Consider the following 14,455-nt stretch of genomic DNA (forward strand, 5'->3'; position numbering starts at 1 on the left):
AGTATGCTTTGTTAAGGGGTCACAAACTAAAAAGCCAACCACTGACCAAGACCAAAGGTTCCTTTTGTCTTATGCTTCTTTATGGCCAAGCTATGACAGGTTTCATGTCTGTGAGCTCAGCTGTGAGGAGTTCAAACTAAAATGTTCCTTTTTCACATTGTTTCATTATAGTAGTTTTTAGGTATTCTGTCCTAATATGTTAATCATCTTGCGACAAAGCAGATTTACTTGTGACCCCTTGGGAGATCCCAATCTCTAGGTTGGGAACCTCTGACCTGGAAAAAAAAAACGTTGCAATCAAATTTAACATAATTTAGATGCCTTTTGACCAGCAAATCACTTAATCCATGCTTTTTGTGAAAATGCTACACCACTAAAACAACTAAACGATTAGCTGTATATATAGTACATAATAGATTTTGTTATTTTACTTAACAACACTGCTAGGGAAAGCCAAATGAATCACTTTATCCAGTCATAGGTCTATATCACATTTCAGTCACCCATACACGAACAAACACACACACATTTCCACGTACACAGACACACAATCCTCCCACCTAGCATTGACTTTATTGAGGCAATATAAATGGCACAAACTCTCCTTGTGTACGCTGGAGCATAAAGGGAGCGGATCATGGCCAGAACTCTGCTTTATTAAGACCTCTGTTTACACTCTTCTTTATTGAACATATAAATAAGGCTTTGGGTTCTGGTGCCACTTTTACCGCTCCCTTAATGCTTCTGGTGGCTCTTATAACATTCTAGCTAACAAAAGCCACTTACACACTCCACACACAGCAGCCTCGCTATGTTCCAACTTTACCAAATGTCTCTCCCAAGTAATAGGAAAAAAAAGAGGGCCTACAGACTGTTTCCACGATTTGCCATTTATAAGCGGGAATTAAACCTCATAGCACACCACATTAACAAAATGGTCATTCACTTGTGGACTTTGAAGTCAAGGAACCAAACGCAGTATGGTTGTGAACCTCGTCTTTAAAGTTTATGTGGAGCATGCGACCGAAAAGGCCGTTCCATCTGTGTGTGTTTCCTCATAGATCGGCTAACCACAACGTGGACTTGACCTTTCTCTGTCAAAACTTCTCTGTGTTTTCCCCTCATCTGTTGTGTTTATCCATCCGTGCTTTTCACAGACGTTGTCATGCGTTCCCTTACTCAGCATGCCCACCTCCCCCAGACGGTGTGGTTTTCTAGGACTAATGAGGCTAGGATGCTTCTCCCGCTGCTGTGTGTGTGTGTGTGTGTGTGTGTGTGTGTGATGCCGTCCCCTCCTTTGCCGGAGCCTGCTTCTCATCATCAAACTGGAGCTGGATGAGGGCCGCTGAGCTGGTCACCTCTGGGTCTCCGATATCAGCTGGAGCCGCTCTGTGATGAACTCCAGAATGGTGGTTTCCTCAGAGGAGAACCAGAACAAAGCTCAGCTGGGGGGGGGGTCTTGTGCCTGACCTGGGTTATTAATGCCAGATAATAAGCAGACTCAGCAATTTAGCTGGGTGAGTCATGCATAGAGAGACAGAAGTGATGTGAACCTTGAAGGAAGAACCTTGAATCGGCTGGTAATAATAATCTGTATCCCCTTGAGTGTGTTTATATGTGTTTGAAATGGGATTCAAATTTCCAAGTTCAAAACATACTGTGAATTATCCTCCGACCACACGTAAAACTTCTCAAGTCCAACTGACATCACCCTCTGACTAAAATCTGTTTCCCTGCTGTTTGGAAACGCTCAATGGAGCATCAGTGGGGAAAAACCAAAACACAAGCAAACATTTTGATTTAGGATGTTTGCACTGAAACAAATGGTGTTAACAACCCCTGCTGTTTTAGTAAGAGACCCAGGCTTTGAAATAGCTTCCCTGCTGTGGGGAGCTGATTACCGCAGGAACCCTGTTAGCAATGTCCTCCAGTGGCTCGCTATTGCATTCAGACTCTCCAACTGTGTGCTCATGATGTACTATTTAGGGCGATTGCAGCTTCTGTCTCAGTTGTAAGTGTTAGTTTTCCTTGGGATAGTGGGTGTTTTTCTTTTTTCTTTTCTTTTCTTCACACTTCATCTCCTGGCGGCACATTTGTGGACAACAGTATTGGATTTAGGGACAAATATATTCTTAAATGACTGGCAACACAGCAGAGTTCGGAGAATTGTAGCCACTCTGAGGCTCAGTTAACACCCTGTCAGAACACAGAGAGAGGAGATAAAAGTATGCTGGGAACAATGCCCCAAAGCTACGTCTAATCCCTGCACTGCATCCTGGACACTAGACCTGTGTTAAGAGTTATCACAGCAGCAGCAGCTACCCTGGTTCCATGCTCTAAAAACTCTCTGTTCCTGAACTATGGAGATTTATGCAGCTTGATTGGCAGAAGGGGTGGTTACGGTTTCACTACAGGCTTCGGTTCTCATTGCTTGATGTCTGAGAGTGCTGATTAGTGCTGTTGTATTTGTGTCTTAATGGCAGTGGAGACAGGCTCCATTCTACTGACAGCCCATAAAAAGGAGTTGAACATATGTTCAGGAAGGACGAGGACGTATTGAAGATGGCTTTTTGTCAGCGTAGATAATTGTTTGTTATAAAAAACAAAACCATCCAGAGAGCATTATTTGTGTGCCATGACACAGAAAAGCCATCAAATACAAGTACTGTGATTTTGTTTATGTGAGACTTAATATTAGGTTGTGTTCTGATGTAGTTAATGAACACCAGGCCTTTAATAGCGGGGAGGAATTAATTATAGGCATTGTTTGTAGAAAATGAGTTTAGAACATGTTCCCAATGTTTATGTCCACAAAGATGGACATGGTCTGGTTTTACAGATGTTGAAAGAATTTAGAATAAAGGAGGAACACTTTGTTTTCTGTGTATTCTCACATGGCATTAATATATATATATATATATATATTTTTTTTTTTTTACAGGAAATGTTTTGAGCACGACTGTTCAACACAGACCAACAGCAAAGCAGAAACACTATGGGACTACAGTTCCTCTTCAGCTTGTTGGACAAGACTGGAAACCGATCAGCCAGCTCAAATCCCAGGTGAAGAATAGTATAGTTGATTAAATGAAACACTTTTTTGTTTGTTTTTGTTGCTATGCTTAATCTTTTAGACTTCCAGTTGTCTATCCTACACTGGTCCAGATATCTTGACATTACTGAGCATAGTGGCATGAAATTTGGCATTGATATTCATGGTCCCCTGCAGATGATTCCTAATTATTTTGGTTCATCTTCGGTCCAGTGCAATCAGGCCACCTGATCATTAGCTGCAACCATTAAGGTCAAAATTTCCACCTGTACACAAGAAATACCCAACTCTAATTGTGGAAGTAAAAATGTTGCTTCAACCAATTAAGTCTTAAAGTGCTCATATTATTTTTTGAATAGGCTTTTTCCATTTCCTTTATTATGTTATATATCTTTTTGTGCATGTTATAGGTTTACAAAGTGAAAAAGCCCAACTCCAAACAGAAAACACTCTTCATAAACTGCTCCAAACAGCTCTATTGTAGTCCAGCCTTTACTTCCATGATGAACGTGTGTTATAATGTGACACACGTTATAATGCTCACCTAGCTGCTAGCGTGGCATGCCCTCATACTCTGCAACTGACTAGCTAGCAGTGCTTACCTAGCTACTGCGCATATGCAATTCCCAACAAAGATGGAATAGAAGTGCGATGCCTCACTCCATAGCTAAAACAGAGAGTTCAACACACAGGGTGAAAAGAGGAGCTGCAGCAATGTGCAGTACAACAAAAATGTTTTTGGAAAATGAAATCACATAAACCTATTCTGGTACAACCTCTAACGACAGTTATGAACCTGGAAACGAGCATAATATGAGCACTTTAATGTAATGAATCGTACTCACATGTCAGAAACAAGAGTCAGGTAAGTTAAAGGGTGTAGGGCGCCAGGGACAGCAGTCATTGCCTCTCTATGTTCAGTTCATTTCATTTCCTGTCTGCATCTTAGAAAGGAGGAAAACACTACACAACACACAACACAACCCGCTGGAACATTAACGAAAATGTTTGAAATCTGGGATCCTTGGCTCTGTTTGGTGTTATAATCCCAGACTTTACAAAAACAAAATACACGGCTGCCAGGCAGATTTTAAAAACACAGCTTGAGTTTCCAGGTTGTGTTATTGAGTCAATTCATTAGTGAATTAATTTGTTCTGGCTAAACCAAACAGACACGGTGCTACAAGGTTTCTTTGGGGTATTATTACCCGAAAAACAAGACAAAACAGATCAGCAAATTAAAGAATGCTTCATTATGAAGGTGAAATTAAGTGCTTCTTTTAATTTATTTCTCCCTTAATAACAAGACCAAACGTGCAGTTCACTATGTTTTCCCTGAAGTTAGAAATGGCAGCTTTCATAAACATTATGCAGTGTGAGGGGAGGTCAAAGCATGCATACAAAGCTGTCTGAACAGAAAATATAAGGAAGTTTAGTACCACATGGCTTGTGCAATGATACTGCCTGCTTCCATATCCTCTTATGATCCACTAGACATTCTTCTCCACGGGGGGTGATGGATGACTTAACCCAGAGCAGCACTCTTGGCCATAGTTGACCCAGATTGAACTACGTGTGTGAAATGTTTGTTGTGTGGGTGGTTGCCAAGCGATGGAGAATGTGAGACAGAGGATTTTTCTGGGTGTTTCTGTGCCTGAGTGAGAGTGCAGCACACAAGAGGAGAGAGGTTATGTGTTGACATGCGACGACTGTGCGTGTGTACTAGTGTGCGCAGCACGACTGACAGAAGTGATCTACGACTTGGTGCCACTTCATCTGACTCTAACAGAGACACATGGTCTATCAGTGTTGTAACTCAGGGATGCGAAGACCCGTGGCTTTCTGCAGGATTAATGTCAAATGGAATAGAAACAAAAAGCTAATCCTCTCAGCTCTTGTTCTAAGATACAAAGTAGCTTCATAAGGATTTCCGACCACTCAATTGAAAACAGCATTCTCGCATTGTTTCTCACAGCGCTGGGTGGCTCAGTCAAAGTTTCATCAGGATTGTAATTAAGAACAGTTTATTTTTTTTATTTTATTGCCAACACATAGCACCCATTTTATTTTTGTTTTTAATTGAAATCATGCTATCCACCAGAGAAACAGAACCATCTTTCCTCAATCAAAATGCTGCCTGCCTGTCTCCATAACCAATCTTTCTCACCCCCTCTCCTGTCTGTTTTCTCTTCAGCGTCACCCTGCATCACTAAAGCTCCTGATAGAAGCGGAAGGTGAGCAGCTGCTCTTGGCTCTGGAGAAAAACGAGTAAGTGTTCCCTCCATTCATACTGGGCCTTTCCTCGGAACTTAGTGCTTTCTGCAGTACAAATGGGTGACAGCCTTTATGCACTGCCCAGGGGCCACAACAGGGGCTGTAGCCAAGTTGTGTGTCACACATAACAGCCAGGCAAAGGGAAGGAGGACATCTTTCTGTCTTGCTCTGCTAGTGCGTGCATGGCAGTGCTCTCCGCGCTTTAGTCTTTTCGTGTGCTGAAAACACTTGAAAGACAGGAATTCCTGAATACATCAGCCAGACATTGATGAAAACCGACATCCTCCTCCTCCTTCTTCTCCCTCTATCTTTTCATTTGATCTATTGGCATAACACAGGGGAGAAGGAGGCTTTGTTTGAACACACCACACACTCCTTCTTTACAGAGCTGTAAATTAAGATACTGTCAACACAGTGTCAGTCAAGAGACTGGCAAGGGGGGGGGAAACATCATTTGATAGAGATCAGATTATCTTTATAGCTACAGTTTGACAAAGCTCTGAATCTGTTCGGAGGAATATTTGTCATCTTTGAATTTTTACACAAGGGCTGACTGAATGTGGCCTCCGAGTCGAATGTGTTGCTGAGAAGAATGGGACGTGATTGATGGAGCAATATGTTTTCCAACCAGCTCTGCTGCCACACATGAGCAACCAGGAACAAGAAGAGCTGTCTGTGTGACAGAGCGGAAAAAGAAAGAGAGAACGGATGGGTTTTTGTGTCAGTCAGCCATGAATCTCACTTGTTTTCCAGACTTAATATATGTAAATTCCACCTGCAGACTGTGGGACAAAGCTTTCAACACCAGCGACCACAATTTTATGGCTTACCTACTTTGAAAATATTTTGATGGGAAATCACACTCAGTCTCTCCGTCGAATAACATTCCTGCTTTGCATAGGTGGGGATTTTGCAAAGCTGACTTGCAGATTGTCAAATTTTCACCAGCCCCATTTATAGCAGGGAATTACGTTTTCTTACAGTAAAAACATTTCATTTCAAAATGGGAACCAAACTATTCCCCTGTGATCAGCTACAGTGGAAAAACACCTTACATTCCCATGCATCGCCCACATGATCCTCATCCAGCATGGCTGTCATTGTTGTCCCATAGCATTAAATGTAAAGTTCACAGTTGAGCTCAAACCCCGAGCCAAAAGGAACAAACCAAAACGATGGAGAGGTGCAATCCAGATCTTTCTAATGAGCTTGAGCAGGATGGAAAGACTTCGCTCCAACAAACCTCCGTGCATTCCAAATACCAATCTGTCAGAATTTACTCTCAACACTTACAGCGAGTCTGGATAACACGGTTTAATTACTGGCAAGGGCTGAACTTTCATCATCTGTGGATTTCCACACACTTCTGTGAAAAGTCAAAATACCTCTTAAAATCAAAATAGAAGCTACTTTATGCCATGCATGTTTGACCAGACGAATCGCAAATAGGATGTGGATTTGTCGAGGATGTGTGTTGTTGAGTGAGTTTGCTCTGCGGATCAGTGCACCAGAGCCAGAACCGAACCTGCTGTGCTGACATTAAGGGAAGGTCTTTTGTCTGAGGTTGCTGGCAGATTGGCTGCATGCCGCTGATGAAATCCAGTTGTTCAAACACAGCCGGCATCAGTAGAGGAGGAAAGAAATGCTGTCCAGAATTAAATGATTTGATTTAAACTCCCGGATTTATTTTTGTTTTCTCAGGTCTTTGTTAATAAATAGCGCTGGCAACGAAACATAAGGGGTTCTGCACAGCTGAACGCGATTATTTCTGTTGTATGTAGAGCTGAACACGCTCAGTGTGTGTCTGAACTCGCATCACCCCTGCAGTGTAATAGAGAGTAGTAGAGGTCGCATGGGGTGCATAAATAGTTTATATATATATATATATATATATATATACCGGCGTGAAAATATTATATCTTTTTGTTTTGCCTATTTGTTACAAAAGCTAAGTCATCCTTATTTAACTCTATGCATTAAATGGCTTTACTAAAGGCCAAAGACAATTGAAAAAGCCAGTCAAACTATTTCAAACACATCTCACATTAAGTTTCTGTAATATGTTGCTTTGGCTTCATGACTGACTTACTGTGAAGGCTAGAACTTTGACATTTGAAAGTCTTATGTTTAACCTTCAGCTTGATCCCTGTTGCAACAGTGCTGACCCAACTAAACTTATTCCTAGAAAGCCCAGTCAACAGCTTTAGAGAATTAAATTTGTCCTCAATGAACTACACTTTTAACAAAAAGTTTTTCTGCTACAATGACTTTTTATACCTGTTGAGCAGCAAAAATCAGTCAGTTTCATTCATTTTCTGATATTCTCATCTTTCAAGTCATTTGACACTAGTTCCTTGCTGAGCTGTCACACACCATCAGTACATTTATGATAAATCAGAGACTATAACGGAGACAAATACATATACACTGTATTATTTCTCCTCATGATTTTTGTGTATAGTGACAATTTGTCATATTCCTCTGTGGCATCCTCCTAGTGACAATGTCAGTGTCAATGGTCAAACATAAAATTACAAATAAACATGTAAGAGTAACATTGTTACTGTTACCCTGTGCTTAGGTATTGCTATAGTATTTCCATTCAATATCTGAGAAAATGTATGCTGTTTTGGATGTCTGCTTATAATAAAGCACTGTTTTTTATACTCTGATGGTGAGCTGTGTAGTGTCAGTGTCACCGATGACATTTAGAAACCCTGGAACATGATGAAAACTATTCTTGATCGAACAAAGCTAGTGTGTTTGTGAGCCAATATGGAGCATTGTATGGTGTGTCTGTTCTTTGGCGAAAGCAGGAGACATAGGCGTCAGATATTCCTACATTTCCGGACACGCTTTGAAAGCAGCCTTTTGTCGGCATGGAAAGGGCACACGCTGCCTGGAGCAACATGTCAACCCTGCGAACTGGCACTGAAAATATGTCTGCCTGAAAGATCAAGGCCTCTCCATGTGGAAAGGCTGCCATTTCATGCACCTGTGTATTGCTGTATCTTCACATTCAAAAATTGCAAGTAAGAATATTGATTATGTTCTGTTATCCAATCACAGTAGATTATCAACATCAAATGAACACATTTTAGTGTGACTCAGCAATGAATGATGAAAACAAGATGTGTGTTTGCATAAAAAAGGCATTTACAGACAGATTCATAGACACTCAGACATGGAGGACATAGTTGTTTCTATCTTCAATCAATTGGAGCCTCATGGGCAATAGTCAACAAATTACCCACAAGAAAAGAGCACATGCTCTAGACAGAATTGGTTTTAGCTGCCAGTATTTTGTAAGCAATGTCTTCTTTTATCAATAGCTAGTAGTCCTCTGTACTTCGAGTTAGATAAGCATTCATGCGGGAAAACCAACAGTGAATAAAGCCCTGAAATGCATGTTGATATTAAAGCACTTCTTTAATGAGTAGTTTGAGTCCACTGTTCAATGCCAGACTTATAAATCTTAAAATGTGGTGTCAGGGTGATGTCATCAAGGATTAAGGATGAGATTCAGTCAGTCAGTTCTTTGACCATACCATAAAAATGTGGCATTTAAAGCTACCTGATTGAACCACAGGCAGATCCTGCAGGCATAGTATGCTCAGGTTTTCACCCAGGATATTAATTAACAGAGGTAGTAATGATGATGCTATCAACATCAAGGTACTGATGATAAAATGCCAAAGTCCAGCTGGTGAAAACTAAACTTTAAATTGCCCTCAAAGCAGTGTTAGCTTTGCAGTATTGCTCATGTCCTCCTAGATTTGCACAAAGTTTTCCTGACTGGAAAAGTCAAGTTGTTGATGGGGTAAGCCTGATTACTGTCATCTGCTACACTGAGTGTGATCCTTGGTGGCTTCTCAGCTTCTCACTTTAATTAGTCGATGACTAAACAGAATCGTCAGATGGCCTTGTGAAATAGCACCTTTGTTCTTTATTAACTGAATTTTAAAGAGATAGTACAGATTTTGGGGTTATAAGGAATGTATCCATAGTCAGTGTATTACACACAGTTGATGCCGGTTGACAAGCCCCCAGTTTGGAAAAGTAGGCAGGAGTATCGGCACGGAAGCTAAGCAGTGTTCTGCTGTTGATGGCAAAGTCACACAATAACACAAACAAACTGGTCGATCGAGGCAGAGGTAGACCAGCAACTCCTGTGTTCTGCAAACAAATTATAAAACTGTTATAGTTTTAATTGGATTCTGGTGGTTTAAGGAGAGCATAGATGGATATAACGGTTTCAGTTCACCGTCAGAAAGGGCGTCCTTGCGGCACGGTAAAGCGGTGAAAGTATTCTAAATATAGCATACACTTAAAGCAATATTGATTTTATCAGGTGGGCTTTCTTTTATGAGGCTAAAAAATGTTTTGCTGCTGCCCCTTCCTTCCATGTCGGTACTCCTGTCTGCCGCCATCTACTATAAATAACACACTGGCTATGGATAATTACCTCATACAACCCCAAAAATACAAACTATCCCATTAAGGTCCTTTATATCATGTTGAGGCAAGACTCTCAAACCTACTGTATGAGAGAAACCCTGAAGTGTGTACATCTAGACCAGTGGGAAGAGTTGTTGAGCTGTGACCACTGAGTATGGAAACATTTCTGGCCAAGCTGTTCCAGCTGCTTTGTGGCTTTGAATGCGAAGCCTCCAGGCATATCAAGATGAGTCCCAAGCTAAGCAGGCAGCATGCGCTCAATCTGTGCTTCCCTTTCTAATGAACTGCATGATCACTGAAAGGAGGCCTGGGGCTCATCAGCTGGGTGGAGGATGTTCTCGGTTGCCTGCACTGGGGGGTTCTCCCTGCTCATCATGTTGTTTAGCCTTAAGTGTAAGGGGCCTGGAGGTTTGATTTTTCATCTTTTGGACTCTGTTGTGCTGCGAGACAAACAGACAGATACACTTTAATCTGGCCTTTTCCCTGGACAGAGGGCAGGCAGAGGCTATGTTTCCTAAGTGAAAGGCCTGGCTACAACCATCTTCCATCATTCTGGTGTTTGGAAGAACAATAAAATTCAGTCTGGACAGGATCCAGACACAATTTGTCCCACTTGCGTGTTGGGTTTTAAGGATGTTATTTAACTCCATATCTCAGGCTGGACTGCTGCTAGTTGGTGACCTGTTGCTTCTCTCAATGAAGACCTCCTCGTGTCTCACTGAAAACATAAGCAGGAAACAGCCTCTCCTGGGGAGTTGGACAAACAGAAGGCTAAAGACGCCGCACAAATAAACAACCCTTTCTGGAAAAAAGAAGATCTCTTGTGACTTCCTTTGTAGAGTTATTGTCCACGGCTGCTGAGCCACACACAGATTGTTTAAGGAACGTCAAACGCATTGTGTGACCCATCTGTATGAAATCCTTCCTCTTGTCATCAAGCCAGGAGTGAGACAAGGGGTGTATCAAATACTTCCCCAAGTCTGGGCCTCAGTGCTTACTCAAACTAAACAGTTTAAAATGTGTTTATTACAGATTTGAATGTCTGTAAATAACTGCTTGAATACACACTTCTTAACTTTACCCTCATGCCTTAAAGGTGAATCTTTGTATTGATTGACATGATGCTTGACCAATAGAATCACGTTTAGTGGGAGTTAGTTCATTAGTATTTCATTGGAGTGCAAATGACTGGTTGACCCGAAACGGTTTCTGTGCCTAGTCTGGTTTGGAGTAATTCAAAATGGCTTTCAGTTTTAGGTATTTCTTACATTCAGATTGAAATCAGTTTAAAGAAATCAAGTTATATACCAGTATGACAAAGTCTTAAAATATGCCAACAATACAAATAACAAGGCATTACCTACTTTTAAATCTTAGTTTTAAACTCTCAACACTTCTTATGAACCGCGAATGTGTCCGAGTCTCCAATTATCTGATTATTAACTGGATAAGAATCCAAGCTTCCTCTTTTTAATATCCCATTAAATACTTAGTTCCCATATTAACCTGCTTGCCCGGCATCCTTACGTCCCATCATTGGAGCTAGAGTAACAACACATGGATAAAGAAGAGCACAGCATGAGAAAGGGGAGCTGATATGAAGATGTTTTTAAGGAAAGGGATGGCATTAAAGGCATACTATGTAACTTTTCCCTCTTCGGTCCCCCTACAGGTTGTCTCATTGGAACTACAGCCGCGCGAGCTGTAGTTCCAATGAGACAACCTGTAGGGGGACCGAAGAGGGAAAAGTTACATAGTATGCCTTTTAAGATAAAACTGGTTATTTGAAGTCTCCATCCACTAAGGCATTAACGCTTGAGATGCTGCTTGTGCTCTTGCTGTTATGCTCCTGTTATCACTGTTGACATGACATTATATTAGAGTCTTGCTCCTGATTATCTGATCAAGTGTGCCAAGCATTCCCGTTAAATTAGAGACGCATGGATAGTAAGATAGTGGGCGAATGAGTCATTGACAGGTGTGTACTGCACATTACAGTGAAAGTAATTGTGGAGAGGGCACAAACAGCCTAGGACTTCGACCCACTAACCATCACTTGGAGCAACTTGGAGATACTGCACGATTGTACCAATGCTCATTTATTCTCTCTCTTCTGCAGACAAACATACACTCTCATCAGCAAAATTCAAATTCACACACACACACACACACACACACACACACACACACTCAGGATGCACTGAGGTTAACTCCAGCTTTTGTACCTTTGTTACCCTTGCTGCTGCAAGGCCATGGTACACTGTGATTCATTAGTTTCAAAGACGAGCCTTGGAAATGGGCTCATCTGTGTCCAGAGCCTGTACCTTTTAACTACTTCCTTCAAAAGGGAATTTTTTTGGAAGAAGCTTCCCTCTTTTGAATTGACTTCTTAGAAGCTCCAATTATTTTCAAGCTTAGAGCAGTAATTAATAAGGTGGACTCGCCACTCCATGTTCCCAATTAATTAGGAGGCACTCAGTAAAACTGGAAAGCTCTTTGTACAGCCTGTCTCTTCTTGCAGGATAAAGAAGAGTGAGATGCATATGCACGGCATCCTTTTAATGTTCTGTTTTGTGTGCGTCTGTATAAATGAGTTTTTAAACTCAAAGTTTCCCATCCCAACCCAACCTTCAAGCTCACTTTAAAGCCCCAAAAAACAATTCAACCCGCTCACCTGATGTCACTTTCTCTATGTCTAGCTTTCTAGTCCCCCCCCATTAATTCTTGTGTTAGAAATGAAGTAGCATTTTGTAATGCGAGACACTTTCTTTTCCAAGATGTCACTTCCTTGAAATAAAATAGGAAAGCTGAAAACCGTCTGACCTCAATATTAAATTTGTCCCCAACAGACATACTAAGCCTTGAATAATAATTTTTGTCTCATATATGTTTTTCAATGACCGTGCTAACAATTCTTAAATTTGCATCTGTTCCTTCTCTGTCATTGGAAATCCAGAATCCATAACTATGTATTCTCATTTCAAAAGTTTAACTTCTGGACATAAAATGTCTGAAAAATCCATTTTCAGTATTTGTGCACTGGAGGCTTCATGTTTCCACATCACTCTTGTGTAAGTTGCAAATTGTGCCAGGATTGGCTTCCAAACTATGATGTCACAAAATCATACGTACACGCCTTAAACACTGATTTAAGGTAAGCCCAGAGAAATGTTCCCTCTTCAGCAGATAAAGTGAAAACAGCCTTCTAGTGTAAAATTCTGCACATACATCATTCTGCACAGTGAAGGTCAAACAAGTAAAGTCCCAATAATGAGGGGCACTTTAAGTATAAAACGGAAGAGAATGAAGATTGAGTATCAGACTCAATGGCTTGTTAAAAAAAAGACATTTTATGCAGTGATAGGGATCTTCCCCTCTCCACTCTAAGCCTTTTACCAGACGGACCACGGGGGTCTCAGGGCTCCAGCTGCTAGATCTATTCCTCAGCCTCCCTCCCTTCACCACAAAGAACACAGCCAACTGAAACCTGCTGCAAGCAGCAGTTTCTCTCTGGGGGACGAGCCATCACTCACCACCTACCTTCACCAAAGAGCTTACGGACGGTCCTGCAGATAAAGATGCCCTATTTTTGTGATAGAGGTTTTTGAGGCTGGGTTTAGCAGTCTAAACATATATGAATGCATTTCCTGATTTCTGTTTCAGTAATTCATCAGGTCAATACTAAATTACCAAAATAAAATCATTCTGATCATGCTTTCAATTTACGTGACAAGGGGTTTGGTGCCTTGCTCACAAGTACCCTGATGATAGCTGGAAGGAGGATGGGAGGATGGGGTTTTGTTTCCACAGCTGGGATCCAAACTTGCCTCTTTAACCATTGCGATCAACCTGTCAGAGGCCATAGGAGCTGCAATTTACTGGGTGCTTTTACTGTATGCATGTAGTGCTCAGGATTTTAGAAACAAGTGGACTGTTTTTTGTTTCATGGAAGACATGACGACAACCAGAGAGACAGCCAGACAGCCCTCACCCTGTTGTTTTTTATCTTCTGTATGAGTCATCTTTTAAGAGCCCTTTCTTGCATTATTATGAACCCGGTGTGCAATATTTTGCTGTTCGCTGAACAATTACCCATTTTATTTTACCTAGAAATGCCATTCTGCCTGTGTGCCTTTTAAGATTAGATTGCATTAAAAGTTATGGGGGTTTTGAAAGTAGACTAAGCCTTGAGTTTCATTTTCAGACCTTTTATGTAACTTCTTTTTAACTTTTAATAGAGCATAATGCAAAGCTATATTCACAAGAACTTTTATTACACGATTTCGAACGTACTCCATACAGCTGATACAGTTTAAGCACATATCATTTCCTTTATTTCCAAATCCCATTCATCTTGTGAATGTGTTAAGAAAAATTCCAGCAATTTTCTTTCTTTTTTGACTGGGAACCTGTAACCATGCTGTCTTCCCCTGTCTTCCCAAAATGCCTGCAATAATGCAATAGCTAGTCATCATAGGTAGTATGCAGAAATGGGGGAAATAAGCAAGCTAAATAAAATAACTACCTTCTGGGGCTCATGTAATATGCATAAACACACTCCATTTCTTTATATATTTGACTTATATGCCTATAAGGATTAATACATTGTTTTCAAACTCAATAAACAGTAGCAGAAGTGTAAGACAGAATTATTTGAATATTAATTATCCG

General features: G+C 40.9%; 1 protein-coding gene across 1 annotated transcript in view; it reads left to right on the forward strand.

Moving 5' to 3' along the window:
- Positions 1–14,455, forward strand: part of adam12a (ADAM metallopeptidase domain 12a) — a 68,130-nt gene that overhangs the window by 7,732 nt on the left and 45,943 nt on the right. Inside the window, exons 2-3 of the mRNA XM_078279844.1 lie at positions 2,942–3,063; positions 5,247–5,320. Coding sequence (XP_078135970.1) covers positions 2,942–3,063; positions 5,247–5,320 — 196 coding nt within the window. The remainder of the gene's footprint in view (positions 1–2,941; positions 3,064–5,246; positions 5,321–14,455) is intronic.

This window comes from Sander vitreus, chromosome 21, assembly GCF_031162955.1.
Source record: "Sander vitreus isolate 19-12246 chromosome 21, sanVit1, whole genome shotgun sequence".
Classification (NCBI taxonomy): domain Eukaryota; kingdom Metazoa; phylum Chordata; class Actinopteri; order Perciformes; family Percidae; genus Sander; species Sander vitreus.